General features: G+C 33.7%; 1 protein-coding gene across 1 annotated transcript; it reads left to right on the top strand.

The window, feature by feature from the left end:
• Nucleotides 1–1,461: 1,461 nt before the first annotated feature.
• Nucleotides 1,462–21,750, top strand: LOC148308981 (uncharacterized). The gene is made up of 4 exons (XM_088260798.1): nt 1,462–2,949; nt 18,003–18,061; nt 18,736–18,936; nt 21,477–21,750. Exons 1-4 carry the CDS (start codon nt 1,803–1,805, stop codon nt 21,666–21,668), a joined length of 1,599 nt encoding a protein of 532 aa, XP_088116924.1. The 5' UTR covers nt 1,462–1,802; the 3' UTR covers nt 21,669–21,750.
• The last annotated feature ends 574 nt before the right edge of the window (nt 21,751–22,324 follow it).

The following is a 22,324-nucleotide window of genomic DNA, read 5'->3' on the forward strand; positions in this document are numbered from 1 at the left end:
GGAAAAAGCTATATAAAAACTATATAGAAACACTTCCACCTAGAAATGTCAGTACAAAAACCTAAATCTAATAAATTGAGTCTTTAAAAAAATTGTAGTAGATCTGTATCTTTCAAGTGATCCGTTGACTATAACTAGATCAATTGAACAATGGATCTTTCATCGTACGAGGAAGGAGAAATATCAATAACTCACTGATTCACGAATTTAATAATAAATTGTGTCCTGGACAGCTTTTTTTAGACTCACATTCCGCAATTTTTCAATGTATTCACGAATCAGTAAATGTCATTAAACGGTTGAATCTGTTATTCAGTAAACCAATAATCGTGATAAATAGTGTCGGTTGTGGTCCCGTGGTTAGTATCGCGGACTCTTAAGTCAGAGTTTCTCGGTTCGAACCCACTCTACCTCAATTTGATACATATTTCTAATAATGAGCCGCTTAGGCTTACAGAAAAAGTATGAAATTTAAGTATTTTCGTAAATAATAAAAACACAAATATTTTTCTTTAAATAAATAAACCAGCCAGCATTAGTGAACGAGTTTCACTTAAAATTGGAATCACGTCACTCACGAATGTAAATGAACGGGTTATTAGGATCTGGTGGTTCCCAAATGACTCACGGCTATTATTTACTACAATTTCCATCAAATTACAGCTAACGCAAATAAAAAATGAATAACAAACACATGCTTTACTATTTGTGCTTAACTATAATGATTCACTTCTTAAAACCCTTTTCCGCACTCCAATGGTGCATAGGGCACTGCATCATATAAACGCAGTGTTATATTGATCGTTAACACATGAAGAAAAGATGATCAGCCCTCCGCTTCAGGTACCAGACCAGGGTAATATTGAATAAATATCATAGTGAAAAAATCACTATATTTATTAGACCCCCACCTGGGAATCCAGGCTCCAGTACGGTAGCCCGGTGTGCTAACCATTACACTACGGAGGCGGACAAAATGGCGGCCTGTAATGATTCAGCACAAATATTTGTATTTGTACTATAAACTAAACATAGTTTCACAGCAACAAACTTGACAAACTACTAAACTGATACAACTTTTTTATGTATTTGTAATTATTATAACAAGCAACTATCAAGCAGAGAAAGCTGATGTACTTCGGACACGTCATGAGAAATGAAAAATATCGTCTTCTCCACCTAATCAAACAAGGAAAGATCGAGGGGCGAAGAACTCAAGGACGCCGAAGGACATTATGGCTGAAAACCCTAAGACAATGGTTTGGCAGAAGCACCAAATCTCTGTTCCGAGCTGTAGCATCAAAATTAAGGATAGCCATGATGATCGCCGATCTTCGTTAGAAGTGGCACACAAAGAAGAATTATTTTGTTTTGTAAAGATTATTATTATGTACAATCCGGTCCTGTCGGACCCGATACCGTGGCCGAGTCTCGGCTTCTCACAACTTGCGGACGTCGCGCAGTTCCCAACAGTTACTCACCCAGACGAGAGGACAGTGTAACTACGCGCTGCATACAACCGTTCAATAAGTTCATTGATTTATCTTAATGCAACATGATCTGAAGCGGTGCACCTTGCTTCATGTGTACAAATAAAAAAAGTGAATGAAAAGTGTGCGAAATAAAGAAAATTGTAGTGATTCATTCATTTTTAACTACCGAAAACAACGATAATATTTGCAAAACTTTAGTTAAATTTGCTTGGGAGTTTTATTCAAAGTAAAATTTATCTTTTTTGCATTCGTACAATGCTCGACGGACGTCTGGAAACGGGTATTTTGTTAGTTTAAACAACAAAGGAGATGATGATGTTGGACGGGAATTACGGGTTTCCCAGGCAACCGCTGATCCGAGATCTCAAGGGGGGAGGGGGGGACCACGCGAAGAACAACAATAGCGATTCATCCAGGAATGCCAACAGCCACCTGGCAACACCTGGAGCAGGTGCGAGCCGGGACCCGTATGGCGTGAACCAGTTCTTTCACAGCACGCCGAGCGCGGACGGATTCGGACGATTTTGCAACGGCGGCCCGCATCTGCCGGAATGTCGGATACCCGACACGCACGCACCTCACCACGGCCAAACCGACTCCATCCTGGAACACGGTCACTACGGGCAGAACCACTCCATCCCGGAACACGGCCCCTATGGGCAGACCGACTTCGTCCCGGAACGCGGCCACTACGGCCAGACCCACCTCGTCTCTGAACATGGCCACTACGGGCAGACCGACTTCGTCCCGGAACGGGGCCACTACGGGCAGACCCACTTCGTCCCGGAACACAACCACCACGGACAGACCGACTTCGTATCAGAACACGGCCACCACGGGCAGACCGATTTCGTCTCGGAACACGGCCACCACGGGCAGACCAACTTGATCCCGGAACACGGCCACTACGGGCAGACCCACTTCGCCCCGGAAAACAATCACTGCGGGAGCCAGTCTAGAGAGGAGAGCGTGAGATACGTTCAGTGTCCTCGAGACGAGACGTCCGCCGAATACAAGGAGCTGAGGAACGCGTACAAAGCCGAGGGCCCCTTCGTCTTTGGGGTGCACAGCCCGAGCCAATTCCAGCTGGAAGCTCGCTGGCAAAACGACGATTCGTACGACTACTCGGATGTAGCCGACGACAAAACTGTGATAGACGACGAGTCGGAGAATTTATTCTGTGATAAGCAAATTAATATTATACCCAAATCCGAACATGGAGGCACCGATTACAGCATGTACAGGATAGACGACACTCGAACGAAAAGTAAAAGCAAACCGAAATCGAGCGATCAAAAGAGCAAAGGGAAGAATGAACGGCTGAAGAAAGGAAGAGATCGAATCAAGTGCGTTCTAGTTGGAGATGGTGCTGTCGGCAAAACGTCTTTGATAACATCTTACGCCCAAAACGTGTTTCAGGCTGACTACAAACCGACCACTTTTGATAATTACAGAGGTGAGTTTACTCATGCTTTTTTCATTATTTTTTAGAATTCCGTTTGAATGCTTGGGATAGTACAGTTGAAAGACAAAAGATGTTGAAGAAATGAAATGTCGAAAAAAAGCGAGTGTTTTTGCCTAGAATTTGTACTCATGAATTACATGAAATTATAGTAACTTGGCACATTTGATTATCATGTTGGAGGTTCCAAGTTCGATTTCCAAAGGAATCAAAATAAACATAAGTGTTTCTTCACTGTAATATCTATTCAATATTACATTGGACTGGAACCTGAAGCGCAGAGCAGATCACCTTGTCTTTTGCACCAATTTGATGCAATGTACTATGCACCATTGTGTTCTGATAAGGGTCAGTAATAGGTACATGCTTTTGAATATATATATATGTTCAATTAGAAATATGTACCATATATCCTCTTATTCTTCTTCTTCTTGGTGTGCCTAGGCCCTTGTGGCCTGTTTTTAAAAGGGATTAGCCTCCTTCGATGTCGATTCCCAGCTATCGATATATCTCTTTGGTGGTCTGCCCGGGAGTTGTCTACCATGAGGTTGGCCGTAGAGTGCGATGTTGGAGAATCTGGATGGTTCCATTCTCCTCACATGCGCATACCATTGTCTCCTTCGTTGCCTTCCCCACCTAACGACATCTTCGATCTCGCATATTTCCCTGATCCTGGCGTTTCTTATTCTATCTCGAAGACTCTTACCATATATAATTGATATATTTTTTTAAATTTATTATTTACTTATCTTCAGACATCTATAATATACAAATCGAATGCATTTTACTTAAAGTATGATTAATGAGATCGATAAAATGAATTTAGTATCAAAGTTCTTTGTTAAATAAATGACTCAGAAATAAGTCATTATACGGTACATATATTTCAAATAAATTGAAGAAAAAAATATTGTTTTCTCAATAAATTTGTCTCTAATCAGTATTTATATATAAAACATTGTTTGCTTATTATATCAATTCGTAAATAATTACGTAAATAATTGAAATTATTCTTATTACACATAATATTTGTTGTACTATATAAATACTATTTGTATATACATATAAATATATGTTTGTATACTGCAGCTGTCTAGTTCATTGTTCCGCAGTGTGTGCCGTGGTTATTAGTTGGTATGCCGCGGAAAAAAATCTAGTTTTGTGAAAATAACACAATTGCTTCAAATTTTGATTGCCTGTGCTCAGTTAAATAGGCTCACATTTCGCATTAAAAATAATATGTTAAATATGTTACCATAATATGGTAAATATGCACCTCTGAAATTTCTTAATTTGGTAGGTGTACCTTGAATACAAAAAGTTTGCGGAACACTGGTCTAGTTCACAAATCGAGCACTCCTTTCAAGAACGTCATAAATCAAAATACTTGATTTTTCAGGAGAACGTTTTTAAAGTTTAAAAATATAATACAATGTATTAAAAATATATATCAAGCCACTTTTTGAACTTTTTACTGTGCAACAGATCTTCTTAGATAAAACCTGAAGGTTTTTTCTCCATTTGAAAAATATTTAGTTTACTTCAAAAAATAATTAAATTATACCTTTTCTTCAAAATGCAAAAACAACACTTTCTGCCCTGTAGCGGGTAAATATTAAGTTTAAAATATGCCTCTTTTGCTGGGATATAGTACATTTTCTGGGCATTCCGAAAACACGCACAACTGAAAATTGACGATTTTCGATTTATGACGTTCTTGAAAGGAGTGAGCGAAATGTGAAATATGATGACGTAGGAGGCCATTTGCAAAAATTATAACATCTTCCCATAGGGTGATTCATTTTGCGCCACCTGTATATATATGTACATGTAGCTCACTCCTTTCAACAACGTCATATAAATAAAAAAAAAAGATTTTTCAGGAGATCGTTTTTTAAGTTTAAAAATATAATAAAATGTATTAAAAATAAATATCAAGCCACTTATTGTACTTTTTATTGTGCAACAGATCTTTTTAGGTAAAACCTGAATGTTTTTCTCCATTTGACAAATATTTAATATATTTAAAAATATTATTAAACAACACATTTTCTTCAAAATGCAAAAACAACACTTTCTGCCCTGTAGCGAGTAAATATTAAGTTTAAAATATGCTGTTTTTGCTGGGATATAGTAGATATTCTGGGCATTCCGAAAAACTTAATGTTTTTCTCCATTTGACAAATATTTAATATATTTAAAAATATTATTAAACAACACATTTTCTTCAAAATGCAAAAACAACACTTTCTGCCCTGTAGCGAGTAAATATTAAGTTTAAAATATGCTGCTTTTGCTGGGATATAGTACATATTCTGGGCATTCCGAAAAAAGGTCCAACTGAAAATTAACGATTTTTGACAAGGCCTACTAGAGACTCTAGTCGGCCTTGATTTTTGATATATGACGTTGTTGAAAGGAGTAAGCGTTGTGTGAGAAAAAGTCAGTTAAAAATATCGGTATGTACCGAATTTCGCGTGTGGATTGCGAAATATCACTTACAAAATCGCCACTTGCGTTAGTCAATATCACCTGTCGATGAATTCCGAAGCGAGTCTATTAAAATGTTAGTCATGGCTCCGGAAATATTTTAACTATGAAACATTGAAAGTGAATCAAGGTAAGGAGAGATCGGCAACTGTTAAAATGTCCATTCACAGTCGTTGTGAAATCAGGTAGTATCCATAGACAAACGTTTTGAAAGATGCCGATAGTAGCGGTCGTGTTTAAAATTACAAATATATATTAACCCTTCGGTTACTAGGACTTTTGGGGTTACCGTGCCAGAAAAACCACGATTTAAACAGAAATAATTCACAAATAAAATGTGTTCGATAATTTATAAACACTTAGCGCCATTGTTTTATTTTCGATACGAAGAAAATATATCTGGAAATTAATTTCACTTTTTTTTAAAATATGGTTACAAGAGTTTTTTTAAATAATTCAATTCATTTTCTGGATATTTCTACTTTTCAATCTTAAAATTAATTACGCCATTCTCTACAATAAAGAGACTAAGCTCTTGTCATTGGAGAGCTTAAATGTATGCAACGTTATAAAAAGTCACTAACTAAATGACTAACAAGTTAATGCTGCTCGCTGAATGTCCGTTTCCTTTTTCGTCGTACGCATAACACTGCAGATCAAACGACTCGCCGACATAATTGCCGACATCCGGTGTTGAAAGAAATAGTGTAGGGGAGCGTGTAATTATCAAATAAAAAATATTTTAGTTTTTTTAGTTTTGCAATCAATTTATTGCATATTGTTTATTAACTATGACACATAAAAAATGTTTTTGAATAATATCAGCTTTACACAATTTACTCTTCGCGATAGCAAAATTGGTTCATTGTGCTTTGTTTTTCTCGTTTCTCTTTAAGTATTTTTGTATCTTAAATTTTTGTAATATCATAACTTATTGTTAAATGTAAATGATCAATACATAATTCTAAAATTCGATGTATAACTTACTGAAGAAGAAAAAAACATAAAGCGAATTATTTTGCACAACCCTTAAGGTATCCCTAACATACTGTCCAAAATTATCTGATACTTTTATGAAGCAAGACGTCAGATCCGACGAATCAGGTATTTCTCGCTCGAGTACCGAAAGCCGATATATCGGATTTTGGTAACCAAAGGGTTAAATAAAAAATTAATGACTGGTACCTATTGAGTAACATTGAAATCCAAGGATAAAAAGGAAGGTGCTAATTTGCCGATCGTTGAACCAATTAATATCGCCTTTTTGCGATGTCCGCCAAATAATTATGGCGAGACGTGAATACTCGAAAGCGGACAGATAACGATAAGCGAACAGATGGAATAATCAGTAGGTATATAATATATATTCAATTCACCTTTCAATTTATTCACCGTTCCTTCGTGTGTTATCGATCAAAATAACACTGCGTTTATATGATGCAGTGCCCTATGCACCACTGGGGTGCAAATAAGGGTTCGAATATATAAATATATATATATATATATATATATATATCGTGGTAATATTTTTCTTTATAAATTGGGTGTAAATAATATGTAAAGTGGGTGTATAATTATAAAATAAACAATGTGTTGCTTTGTAATTAAAGAAACGACAATAAAAGTTTATTCTCAATTAATCTTTACAATAATTTTTATCTATCTGATTCTGACAGTTAATAATATTATATTTTTTCTATCGGATCTCTTTTGTTTAATTCTGTGCGAAGCATGCGACATCTGGTGGTAGAACTGTTTTATGTAGGTACTATTTGTAAGTACTTAATAAAATGTATAGGTAGGTACCTAGTTATTTTATTACATATATATATATATATATATATATATATATATATATATATATATATATATATATATATATATATATATATATATACATATATATCGAAATATTACGAACCCCATCATTTGACCAGTTACCATAGATACTGCCGAGAACTCACACATGAAGCGACGTGTATAATTTTATATGATATATACATGAGTTACAAAAAAAATTGTAGTGTGGTTGTCAATCACGGGTAGAATGGTGAATGGTGTTACACAGTGTATATGTATGTAGTGATCACTTAAACCAGTCGATGACAAGTAAATGCTTGGACCTCGACTTCACTGGACCATAGACATCAACAAATAGAGCCGCCAATAATTTAGCAATGTTACCAATATTAAAATAACTCCATCGTTTCTGTGACGTCATTCATTACCAACTTACGAAAATAACGTTTTTTCGAAGGCAAATTTTCCAAAAGAAAAATATGAATGAAAATATTAATTATATCGGCTGTTATAAACACAAAACAAATCTAATATAAAACAATCCTTTATAGGTTGAGTATGTTAAATTAGATATTCCTCCCGTCTGACAAAGATCCATTTTGTTAACCTCTAAGCTGCTCGATTTCGAGTGTCAAACTTTCCGTCCCGTGCTGGATTATTTTACATTACAATATTTTTGACAAAAAAAAACATATTTTTGCCTATTTTTTGTAGTGAAACTTTCGGATATCCATCATAGATGTTCACAGTACACAATGCACTTTACTTATTATGTTTTTATGGTGTATTTACACAAAAATATTAACATTTACGTACTCGCGGCCTAAAGTATGGCGGCTGTATAGAAGATGCGGCTGTCGTATCTGCGGATCACGAGCCGACCGGAAGTATTCACGATAAAGTTGACACTAAATTAAAATAATTTTGATATTTTATGACAATAAATCAAAGAGAACTAATTTATCCATGCCTCGAACCAAATTTAAGTGCAAAAAATTATCCATATGTGTTGATATAAGTGCGTAAAGTTGAAAAACGACTATGCATGCGATCCGCAGTCTACGGTACTTCTATAAAAAACGACAATAGATGCGATCCGCAGCTTACGGGTTAAATAAATATAATTTTTATATAATACAAGTTATCTACGCCAGTGTTCCGCAAACTTTTTCTATTCAAGGTACACCTACAAAATCAAGTAATTTCAGAGGTGCATATTTACCATATTATTCTAACATATTTAACATATTATATTATTTTTTGACATCTCATCAAAGATGAAGAAGAATATGGAAGTCTGGGCATTTACGGGGCTGACGACCGTCATAGGCTGGTTTAAGTGATCACTTTACACACGTGTAACATTCACCAATTCTACCCATTATTGACAACCACACTACTCAAATTCTTGGAAGTTCTATATATATGAACCAATTTAGAAACCTTATTCTCGAATCACTAGAACTTCACTAGAGACATCTATTGGTGAGATGTAAAGAAGCTTTTTATTAAGCAGAAACTCTTATATTAGTGATTTTGTGAACGAGTATTTGGACACACTCAAAATGTTGTTAACATATTATGTTTAACGCAAAATGTGAGCCTTCTTACTTGCACAGGCAATCAAAATTTGGAGCAACTGTGTTATTTTCACAAAACTAGACTTTTTTTCCGCGGCACACTAACTAATCACCACGGTACAACAGTGTGCCGCGGCACACACTTTGCGGAACAATGATCTACGCAGTTAAAGAGTTAACTTCCGCGTGGAATCCCAGACCTGCCGTGAATAGCGAAGTGGGTCTTCAAAGAAATATGCCGGGCATTATTATTTAAAACATGGAGTCAATTGGCTTAATTTATATTCAAGTTTAATACCATCGTTACTAAAATACACACAACTGTTTGCATATTCATACGACTTGCCTTGTGCAAACGTATCGTACAATACAAATAACAAATATATACGACTACATATCGCTCACTCCTTTCAAGAACGTCATAAATCAAAAATCAACAATTTTAAGTTGTGCATACTTTCGGAATGCCCAGAAAATGTACTATATCCCAGCAAAAGCGGCATATTTTTAACTTTATATTTACCCGCTACAGGGCAGAAAGTGTTGTTTTTGCATTTTGAAGAAAAGGTATTGTTTGATTATTTTTTTTAAATATACTAAATGCTTTTCAAATGGATAAAAAAACCTTCAGGTTTTACCTAAAAAGATCTGTTGCACAGTAAAAAGTTCAATAAGTGGCTTGGTATTTATTTTTAATACATTGTATTATATTTTTAAAATTTTAAAAACGTTCTCCTGAAAAATCAAGTTTTTTGATTTATGACGTTCTTGAAAGGAGTGGGCGATATATTACAAATGATACATCTTTTTAAATATGGTTCATTTGGTGCAACAGTGACGTAATTACACAATTTTTTTTACTAAAAAAACAAGTGAAATGTGTTAAAATGTGCCGAAAGATTTTTTTATTTATTTACTTAAACTCTATGTACAGAAAAAGAGATAAGTACATTGGCGGGCTTATTGCTAAAAAGCAATATCTTCCAACCCACTAAAAACAGACTAGTAATATTGATCAAAACGTTTGATATCATATATAGCTATTTGCAATCAGAGGGTATATAGTACTTGAAAATAAAATAAAAACATAGATTACAAAAGATGATAATAAGGAGGGCAAAGGAAAAAGGGAGTTTAGGGAAGGAGGTCGAGGGAAAAGCTAAGGGAAGAGGTTTGATGGGCAGTTAGGATTCTAATGATGAATAATATGTCTCAACGTTTCTTAAAAGTTATTTGTTGATATACATCGGGAGGTAACATCGACAGAATTGATTTTGTGGTGAAATGCTGAGACATGGCGCGAGTGTCATTGAAGAATTGAGTAAAATTGTGCCATTTCTGGTGCTAAAATGTCTAAATGGCATCTCCTGTAATATTTCTAAAAGTGTAATTACGCCATTGTTGCACCGAATAAGCGATATTGTCAAACAAGCCCATTCTGACCTTGCTCTAAGATTACAAATACAAGGTTACCACGAGATTCAGTGCGCATTAGAAAAAATTAAACTTGGTTAGTGCTGAATTGGACATTTATTTATTTCTATGAAAATGTAAAATGTTTGCCACCGAAGTTATATTCTATCGCTCTGTATCGGAAACACGTTGCGTGATATCAGAGCATGTGTAAGACGGGAGATATAGTGAGGTGGGGACGACAACGAAGGCGATACTGGAATGAGCGTGTAAAAAGAATGTCAAAACACAGACTTCCACGTATCGTCCTTCAATGAAACCCTGAAGGACGTAGACTCCCAGGCAGACCCCCGAAAAGATGGAGAGATAGCTTGTAACATCCCAAGAGCAACTGTCGGCGGTACAGCCAGATCCTCAAGATCTATAGAAAGATGAAGAAAAGGAAGAATATTGGTATCGTTGTGTATACGTCGCTCTCTTTTGCTCTACTCCCATGTCGTGCGAATGTATAGCTCTATTTCTCTCTATGATATATCTTTCTTCTCTCTCGTGTAACGAAATGTGCCTAATAAACATGACGCATTCTTGAAATTTCACTATCAATCTCGTCTAATTATCGACTATCGAATCGTCGCCTAAGAAGTTTAAATTTAAAGGAGAATAATGTAGTAGTTGGAATGTAGTATGAAGAATCTCAATGAATAAAATCGTTTTTCTAAAAAAAATAGATATGGGTTTTGTACTGACATTTCTTGATGGGGCTGCATTTTATAGAATAAAATAAGAACGATGTAGAAAAAACTACATTAGTTGTTATTTTATTCTATGAAAAATGTTATATTGTTCATTCAATACCACCAATGTTTCGACAATCTTCTCACTTCATAAAAATTCATTGGCACACTTGCCAAAATGCTTTTCCCGGTTGGACCAAAGACTTATTGGATGGTGTGTCATATTGTTGTCATTCGATATCCACCATTGTTTCGACAATCTTCTCACTCCATAAAAATTCATTGGCACACTTGCCAAGGTCCTGATCTTCTTCGACTTCCTGTCGGACTTGAATACAACTCGTAAAATTATACGTAAATGCCGAGTGATCTAATACGGAGGCGGCATTTAAGGAGGCGATCCGATACAAAGCTTTACATCCACATAACTTAATATATTATCACAATATTACACATATGTGAGAGAACCAGCACCAACCTAGCCATATAAGGGAAAATAGTCGTATATATATAATCACAATGTCATGGCTGGAAATCTAAAAACACTTTAGGCGCCATTTTTAATAAATACCATAGATAACGTCACTGACAGTCCACTTCACAGGTTCCCAAACTTATTTGACCCGTGGCTCCTCTTTCAAACACAAAATTACACAAGACCCCTTTGGAAATTTACCTATTTAAAATTAGATAGAATAGAAAAATGAAGTGAACTTATTTTTTATACGTTTATTTAAAGTGTCATAAATAAGGGTCTCAAGATTGTGAATTTAATTCAGGATTCAGACCTTCTATACAAATAAGAAGAGTCTCTGCTTAATAAAAGCTTCCCCTATTCCAACATTTCGCTCACTCCTTTCAAGAACGTCATAAATCAAAAATCGTCAATTTTTTGTTGTGCATGTTTTCGGAAAGCCCAGAAAACGTACTATATCCCAGCAAAAGAGGCATATTTTTAACTTAATATTTACCCTTTACAGGGCAGAAAATGTTGTTTTTGCATTTTGAAGAAAAGGTATTGTTTACTTATTTTTTAAAAATGTACTTAACATTTTTCAAATGGAGAAAAAACCTTCAGGTTTTAACTAAAAAGATCTGTTGCACAGTAAAAAGTTCAATAAATGGCTTGATATTTATTTTTAATACATTGTGTTATATTTTTAAACTTTAAAAACGTTCTCCTGAAAAATCAAGTTTTTTGATTTATGACGTTCTTGAAAGGAGTGAGCGATTTGTGAATTCACGTGTACTGTGTCACGAGTTGGTCAATATATTTATTTGAGTTTGAGTTGGAGTTTGAGTTTAAAATTTGAGTAGCGTGGCTGTCAATCATGGGTAGAATTGGTGAATGTTGCACGCGTGCAAAGTGATCACTTAACTAAGCTTTTTGACGGTCGTAAGCCCAGTAAATCCCAAGAATTCCATATTCTTCTACATCTATGTTGAGATATTAAAAATATCATACATATGATACGTGGACACTTAAATTCTTGAGTAATCATGATTTTTTAAATAATCATGGTGTAATAGACGAACCTTATGCACGTCAATTCATTATTTAAAATATCGCAAAAACATTTCGCTCATTTGGTGCAACAATGGCGTTTTACATTTTTTAGAAATATTACAGGAGATGCCATTCAGACGTTGTAGCAACAAAAATGGCGCTATTTTACTCAATTCTACAATGACACTCGCGCCATCTCGCAGCATTTTACCACAAAATCAATTCTGTCGATATTTCTCTTGATGTAAATAGTCTTTCCGCACATTTTGATATATTCAACTTGTTTAAAAACTGTAATTACTGTATTTTTAAAAGTAATTCTTATCAAAAACTTTTGGTATGTAACAAATTAGATACGCGTGACTTCGTAAATGATACAGTTTATCATCTCATGGCCCCCTGTTTGCTTCCCAGGGCTCCCAACCCCCTTAAAACTAGAATTACCCCTTCAACTCTCTCCAGAGCACCCTGGGGGGCCAGGGGTCAATTTTAGGAAGTTATGGTCTTATTGAATTGAGGGTCAATTTGAATAAACAAGCAGTGAAAATATACTCGTTTCATATAACCGTCAACGTGTCCCGCATATCAACCAGTACCATTTCAATTATGAGATCATCTCCCATCAATCTATGTACTCGGCAAATTCCATTATTACCTCGGAATCCTATCCTTAGTTAAAATCAAAACGAATCCTACCTTAACCTATCCTACCATAAACTATTTTATGATAACATTTTGACATTACAGCATAGATGAAGAAGAATATAGAAGTCTGGGTATTTACAGGGCTTACGACCTGTGATACGCTAGTTTAAATAATCACTTTAGACATGTCGCTCACTCCTTTCAACAACGTCATATATCGAAAATCTTAATTTTTCAGTTGTGCATGTTTTCGGAATGCCCAGAAAATGTACTATATCCCTGCAAAAGCGGCATATTTTTAACTTAATATTTACAGGGCAGAAAAATTGTTTTTGCATTTTGAAGAAAAGGTATTGTTTAATTATTTTTTTTTTAAATATACTAAATATTTTTCAAATGGAGAAAAAACATCCAGGTTTTACCTAAAAAGACCTGTTGCACAGTAAAAAGTTCAATAAGAGGCTTGTTATTTATTTTTAATACATTTGATTTTATTATTAAACTTTAAAAACGATCTCCTGAAAAATCAAGTTTTTTTTAAAATAACGATGTTGAAAGGAGTGAGTGATGTGTAATATTCACCATTCTACCCATGATTGACAACCACACTACTCAAATATTCGGATCTTCTAGATATATCATTAATCTCATGACACAGTACGTATGAATTCACAACAACCATGTATGTTGGTTTATGAAAGATTTATTAAGCAAAGACCCTTTTATTTGGGTGTATGCAAGATCCTAACCCGGATTATTTTCACATATTGAGAAACGCCTAAAAACATGTTTTTCATTTTTTTAGGTAGGTAGCTTATAATTTGACAGGTTATTTTTATTCACAACATTTCGGGTATGTCAAAATCCTTGTTCACAAATGTAGGTTTCTGATGCAAATGTAAAAATGTTGTAACACCTAAATGAAGATAACTAGATTTGTGAACAAGAATTTGGACACACCTAAATTTATTATTTTTAACCTCAGGGTGATAAGTTAGGAAGCCTCTAAATTATATATGGATTAGCTCTAAGTTTTTTTCTAATAAAAGAGGCTATTACTATTTTTTAAGGATGAACCAGCAAAGTCACACTTAAGAGGTTTGCCTGCATGTAGGATATTATGAATAGGGTAGGTAGATATGAGAAATACGACACAAACACCCAGACCAATTGAAAATAAATATTTACTAATTGTATTCTATAGAGGATTACGATCGAAGTCGGCCAGTAAATATTTCATTGCATTTTACTCCTGTTTCGTTTTTTTCTGCTACTTTTCACAACTTTTTGATCCCTACCTGCAAATATATGGTGCATAGAGCTCCGCATAGGATTGACGCGCTGCTAACTCGATCATAAATGATATACTTTACATGTAGCCGAGGTGATTAGTTGCGCTTCTCTTTTTTTCAACATTTTCTACGTATGTACGTAATTCATATTCAATTGCTAAAAAACATTATCAGTAAATTATTACCTGATTATCTTATCATATCTCTACGTGGCGAACGGTGACGCATACAAGATAGCAATGATTTCTTGTGATTTGCGTGAGATTAATTAATATTTCATTCTAATGTGTATTCCGAAAAAAAAATTATGTCTAAAAACAACTTTAGTTATCATTTTTTACTATTTTCATCAATTGATTCGACAGTCACTTTGTGGTAAAATCTATCCATTTTTAAAATGATGCGGAATGCATCGAACACGTATCACAATAGATTTTAAGAAATATTGGTATTTACTAAGTAAAATTTAAATTTAAAATCTTTTACTATCCCTATTTTTAATTTAAGACTAAAAATGGCAGCCTGAATAATTATTTATACTCTAATATCGATATTTTTCAACATTATGTTTGTAGTATTTCGTAAAAAATAGTACTTTTTAAAATAAGATTGAAAGTTTGGATTTAACCATTTTATTTTTAATACTTTTTTGGAATTCAATAAGTATCTTGTCATTTTCAAGGATGGATAGTACATCTCCCTGAAGATGACAAAATGCTTGTCGAAACCGGTTGGAGAAAAAAGTATCAAAAATAAAAGTGGTTAAAAACAACGGTTGCATTTTATTAAATAAAGTTTATAAATTGTGCCACAAAATATTACCAAAAAATATTCAATAAATAATAATGAATAGGTTATCTACTGTATTTAATCGCGGAAAATGTAATACTTAATTATCTACATCTTTAAAAGCAACATATTTCAAGCTTTCTACATAATTGGCGCACGGCGTCGCGATTTTGACGGCTTTAATCAGTCAGAAAATGTGATAAAACGTCGTTATAAATGATGATCGCGCAAAACGTCATCTGCATATGGTATATATTTTAACGTCAATGGTTTTTATCTCTAAGCCTTGGCCAATTTTTTTCTTTATCGGCGTCAAATCAGCTATTTTTGATAAATTGATTGCCAATAGACACTTTTAATAATTTATACATATACATTTATAGAATATTATATATTAATAATAAATAATTCCAATTTTATCGACATGATAGGTGACCAACCGGACGGATTTATATGAAGCAATTTATTTTCATAATTACCTGGATGATTCAATTTTTTACCGATAGATGTCATCGTAGGTACGGATTTTCATACTTGTTAATAATCGAACAGATTTAGTTCCGATTTATTTTTTCATATAGGTACTTAAATAGACGTGGAACTGAAATTTAAAAAAAATTATGCACACTAGGATTTTAAAACATAGCACCTTCCTATAATGACGGATAGATCACAAACGTACGTAGTTTTTGAACCGAGACTGATTTTAATTTAATTTTAATTTTAATTCATCCATTAATAATTATTAGACGATTTTTGATAACTTAGCACCTACTTGTGGGTGTCGAATCATCTTTTTTTCGTAAATTGATTTCCAATAGGCACTTTTAATGTTATTTTACTTTTACCATACGTATACATTATTACACACATAGTATACATAATATGTTGCACCCACCCGTATTCAGAAATTTAGTTAATATTTTACCTTGTAACGAAAAGTCCATGTGAAAAAAAAGTTTTTCACTACCTGTATCTACCGTCATCTAGTTAAAACTAGTATTTTTCTTCTCAATCACAGTCACTTTGTGTCCCATATGCTTAAAATGTAAATAAAAAGCCCAGTATTCAAGCATAACGAAACTTCCGATGACAATAAATAGAAACAATGAAAAATATAGAGTTTAACTCTATTTTTTTTGCACTCTCTCCATGCTTTCGTTCGTTTATAGAATTAGTGAATTAGTCTGTGGTGCGTTAAAAAAAGTCAGTTGAACACTGGTTAACATTGGCTTCTATGGATTTTTGATCAAAATTATATGAAAAAATAAATTATCTAGAATGTGTCAAACACACGCGATATCTATAATAAAAATTAAATAATCAGCCGCCAAGCGCCATTCAGCAATTCAGCCAATATATAATCATGTAATATGTAGATACTAATATGTACTACTAACCTCCACTAATACCTCGCAAATATTTTTGAACTTACTACATTAGTTAGTCTGTGACTTACTAGGAGATAATCCTCGCACGAAGGCTGAATTTGTCGAGAAAAACATCAGGTAACACGTCCGCCCACCGTACCACACATCGTAATATTATTATAAATGAGTCACATTGCATTCGTAGGTACAAACAGATATGGAAACATGGAACATCTGTAAAAAACGCCAAAAAATAATAACGACATTTTTACTCATCATTGTAACATTTATCTAATCCAAAAACTAAAATAACAATTTCAAATAGTTCGTTGAAGTATTCAATAATAGGAAACTATTTTTATTTTATTTTTATATCTTCATTTCCATGTTTAAATCGTCACAATCATTACTTAGACTAAATATGCCAGCAAATTTGCCTACCTTAGAACAGGTATTTACTATACCCAGTGAGGATAGATAATGTCTAATGTGTTTTTTAAAATTGAATTTTTACTTATATACTAATACATTGTTTTCCTTGTGTATTCACTGTTGTAAACAGAATCAACTTTATGGAAGTCTGAGTATTTACAGGACCTGTCTAGTGATCACATTATACATGTGTAACCTTCACTATCCTACCCTTAAATGAAATCTTAATCTTTGTTGAGATGTCAAAATAATGCATAACTAGAGAAACCCAGATTTATAAACTAGGATTTGGACACACTCAAAATATTAAGAATTAATTGTATTTTTTACACTATAAACCTCGATTTTTGGTACTGAACTCGTGCAAACCTCTAAGATTCATATGGCATATACATTATTTAACATTCTGTTTAAAAAAACATGATTTAAAGAAATAATAGCATACTGGAAATAAAATTAAATTAAAGATATATACATACCACATCACTCACTCCTTTCAACAATGTCATATATCAAAAAACTTGATTTTTCAGTAGATCATTTTTAAAGTTTAAAAATATAATAAAATATATTAAAAATAAATATCAAGCCACTTATTTAATTTTTTACTGTGCAACAGATCTTTTTAGCTAAAACCTGAAGGTTTTTTCTCCATTTGAAAAATATTAAGTAAGTATATTTAAAAAAAAAAAAAAAAACAATACCTTTCTTCAAAATGCAAAAACAACACTTTCTGCCCTGATGCGGGTAAATATTAAGGAAAAAATGCCGCTTTTGCTGGGATATAGTACATTTTCTGGGCATTCTGAAAACACGCACAACTGAAAATTGTTGATTTTTTATATATGACTTTGAAAGGAGTGAGCGAGATATGTACATACAAATCCACTCCTCATACATTCACATATTTTATATGATATAATTTTACAATATTTCATTGTCTCATAATTCCCTTTCGTATTTCATTTGTTTTCAACCAGAATTTTTATTTTCAGTTGTAGTGGAAATCAATGGAAGGCCGATAAATCTAGAACTCTGCGACACAGCCGGTCAGGTGAGACAGCACATCAAATACTTTAATATTTTAATATAAAAAATGCTATGAAAACACACCGAAATATCTAATAAACACATTGTTTGCGGGAAACGTGCAAAAGCGTCCTTTACATACTGTTGATAGAAAGCGGGATTTGGGAGACGCTTGTAAGCATTCTATTTACTTACTTTTTAGAGAGCGAGATACGCCAAATACATTGTAAAGATTGGAATTAATATTGTGATTAATACGCAACTCTTATTAGTATACCATAAGTTCATTACCGCGCTATCGGAGCGCTTCTATGGCGAACTAACCGCACACGCCAACCCTACAATAAATTCACTCGCAACATACGAGCTTCACTCGTTCCGTCACTACAAAAGACCGAGAGAGGTCCTCCTCCTCTTCCCCTAACCATCTCGCAGCACTCTGAGAATTTTTATAGCTTCTTCGTAGGTTTTAACCTACAACCCTTTTAAACCATCCAAATAAATTCATTTTTTATAACCCGATGAAGGAGCAGGGGGTCACTTTGACTCGGTACTCTGTGAGCCATTAGATTCGGGTCAAGTAATCAGTGTACTAGTTAGGGTCGAGTTGATGAAAAAACCGCCCGACAACAATGTGTTAAGAAATAGCTTAATAATTTTTGTATCAATATTAAAACAAACAAACAAAAAATGTTTCAGGATTCTCTGAAGGATTTGCGAGAGTTGTGCTATCCGGGTACGGACGTGATCATCCTGTGCTTTTCGGTGGTGAAGCCAGACACGTTCAGAGCCATCGACCGCAACTGGGCCCCGGCCGTGAGGAGCACTAAAGCCCCTCTCATCCTGGTCGGAACGCAGGCTGACCTCCGAGAATGCACACACACACTGCACGGACTGCAGGTTCTTAATTTATGCATACTGATAATAATTATTATCAATTACAGTAATTATTTTCATTGTACAAACACGATTCGAGGCCAATGAATTATAGATAGCCTGTGCAAACAAGTTCACAAACACAATTTTATATGAATTGAAATTAATATTCACTGTTGACTTCATAATAATGTATAATTTTATAGAATGCATATACATGCAGTAATATACTTGTACTCATTGTAGGTAAAAGTGATAAAGTATAACCTTTGTTTTCCTGGCGTTTCGATTACATATCTAGATTACATAAATATAAATATTGTTTTATTAAGTTAATAGACTTTGCTTTTAACCACTTTTATTTTCGGTATTAATATTTCAACCATTTTAGACACGTGCGTATCCACCTTGTCTTTTTTGGATATGGGTATGTAAATGTCGAAAATGGTGGAAATAATAGTACGAAAAATAAAAATTGCTAAAAACAAAGGTGTTTTATTAATTTGATAAGGTTTATAAAATGCATTAATTTTATTTTTCTTTAAAAATTAAATTAAATAAAGTTTTGAAATGTCGGTATTATCAGGTGATTTGAAAGACAGTAAGGCAGCTTGAGCACTACACGGAATTTTACCGTCCGGCAGTCCGGTTTTTAAAAATAAAGGCGACTATGACAGTTTGGAGTGATCAAATTTACACGCACAGTGATCACGCACTGATTGAGCACACCGATTCGAAGAAAAAAAGACAAAAGCACTAGCTAATCCAAGCCAATCATCCGTTTTATATGCTAACTGAAGTGCTGGACGGTAATTCCGTGTAGTGCACAAACGCCCTAAGAATTACAATAAAAATAATAGAACTTTGCACCAAAATAAAAATAAGAAAAAATACTTACTAGCTGGCCATGTGTTGCTGTAGCTTAGTGTGGTTGAATGGAAAATATAGAAAAGAGTCATCACATTTTTCAAATAGGCTAAATTTTCCAAAATTTGTTGGTATGTAGTATTTTTTCTTGTTACATTTTCTGCACAGATCTATACCTTGTTTGATCAAAATCTTGGATGTTCTAATTTATTAAAAATAATAGAACTTTGCACCAAAATAAAAATACGAAAAAAAACTTACTAGCTGGCCATGCGTTGCTGTAGCTTAGTGTGGTTGAATGGAAAATATAGAAAAGAGTCATCACATTTTTCAAATAGGCTAAATTTTCCAAAATTTGTTGGTATGTAGTATTTTTTCTTGTTACATTTTCTGCACAGATCTATACCTCGTTTGATTAAAATCGTTCACCTGTCTCTTTAAAATTTTAACACAATATTGTACATGCTTAAATGTAACGTTACATACAACGTTACATTCACATGTTTTTATATCTACCATATCTCTAACTAAAAATGGGAATGTTAGTTTGTTCCAAGTCTCAAATCAACTCAAGTTATTCATCGATAGGTTTGAAATTTTGACACAACGTTACATTAAAAAACTCACATGTTTTTATACCTGCGACGGGTCCTGACACAGATATATATATTTTTTAAACTGCTTTTTAGAACGTACTAGCAGCGCTATCTGTTGAACATAACAGAAAATATGCAATAACTAACTTTTTCTTGATAATTGTTCTCATTTAGCATATCCTATGTTTTTAATAGCATTATTGTTACATAGATTTTTAATATTTTCATTAATTCAAAAGCATCGTAAGCAAATCAAAACATAAAAGAAATGTTTGCTTCCTATCTTCTATCTTTTCAATTTTACTGGACTGAGTCAAAGTAATGCATGGCGTGCAACAAGGGCGTGCATTCCATATTGGCAGAAAAGCAGTGCCTATCCTAACTTACTCGCGTAACATTAAAACGCAACCAGTACCTACCCTACCTTACTAAGTAGTATGTACCTAGCTTTACCTTCTACCTATCTCTACTGTCTACCCTAATTAATTATTTGTGCACGCCACTGATGGCCTGGTACAGCTAGTGTTAACATATTAAATAAATTTGTATATGGGAAAAAGATAGAGAATAGGTTGTTCTATTGTTGTGCAATGATTTTTTGTCAAAAAAAAGGGTGGTAATATCGACGGCCCCTACGTAAAGTACTCTATCTGCAAATCTGTTACTTTACGGGAGAGATCTTTAGGATGGAGAAGATTTTTTTAAATTTAACATTTATTTTTTTTTTTAACGGTTTTATCTGAAATTCTAAACTAGTATTATTCATTCAAAAACACGATAAAATAATGTATTAAATCGTTTTAAAACTTTATGCTTTGTCAAAATTAAGTAATAAGTGTTTTAAGAGTTCAGTTCATTTCGAAAACTCGATGTAGATAGCGTCTTATACGCCTGAAAACTAGGCGTAATTTTATTTTATATATTTTTTTTGTTTGTTTATATTTGTAGATAACGGTCAGTTGATAACATACTCCAAATATCTCAAAATTGACAAAAATGTAGTCAGAGCACTTTACGTAGGGCCCGTCGATATAATTTTATGAAATATAATTAATTTGAATTATATTTCATAAAATTTTATATATCAATATAATTTTACAGATGCAGTGTCAAGCACCGGTGACGGAAACGGAAGCAAGAATTCTAGCCTCTAAACTGAACGCGCCTTATATTGAAACCTCTTCGAAAAAGAGAACACGATTAAAAGAAACTTTCGACTCGGCGATCTTAGCAGCCCTCCCTACTCCCAAAAAGAAAAACTCATTTCTCAAGAAATTATTTTGTATTTGTTGATAATTGTATTTATGACATGATATTTTTAACAGTACCTACCTACCAATAAATATATTTAATTTTTACACTTTATGAAAATAAATGCGTTTTATATATTTTTTTACTTTTTACCCCTGCTGTAATATCTGCATATGAATACAGTGAAACCTATATTTATCGTTTTGAAGGGACCTATTGAAATTAACTATGGATGCGGGAAAACAATGATCACGGGAATATAGAAAGAATACATCGGTAGTGTAAAGGCAGAGGGGTATATCTGTCAAATTTTTCATTTTCTAAGTTTGTTTCACAAAATGTCTAAAATAGTGTATTCCATAATCTGACAAAAGGATATAGCTGTAGTTGCAATACTTATTTAGTTTAATGAAGATAAGTACATATAAAAATACATAAAACAATTGAGTTATTTTATTTCACAAGTTTGTTTTTGCTCTCCTGTAAAATTTGGTCTGAGACAGGTATACCCCTTTACCTTTACATGTATGTACAAACATGTTCTAAATGATTTAGAATATGCGGACGATGCAGTTCTAATAGATACATCGATCGGAGCCCCGCAAGATATAATTGACTCCCTCCAAATAAACTCCGCTCGGCCCAAGAGTGAATGCCAAAAGGACCAATATCATGTGCAACTCAGCCTGTCTGGACCG

This window comes from Brachycentrus maculatus, unplaced genomic scaffold (assembly GCF_059751285.1).
Source record: "Brachycentrus maculatus isolate JH-2025_06_01 unplaced genomic scaffold, ASM5975128v1 h1tg000142l, whole genome shotgun sequence".
Taxonomy (NCBI): Eukaryota; Metazoa; Arthropoda; class Insecta; order Trichoptera; family Brachycentridae; genus Brachycentrus; species Brachycentrus maculatus.

Coding starts and splice junctions, on each gene's coding strand:
- LOC148308981 (XM_088260798.1), top strand. CDS start 1,803: ATGATGATGTTGGACGGGAATTACGGGTTTCCCAGGCAACCGCTGATC. Junction 18,062..18,735: donor TCTGCGACACAGCCGGTCAG/GTGAGACAGCAC, acceptor AAAATGTTTCAG/GATTCTCTGAAGGATTTGCG. Junction 18,937..21,476: donor ACACACTGCACGGACTGCAG/GTTCTTAATTTA, acceptor ATAATTTTACAG/ATGCAGTGTCAAGCACCGGT.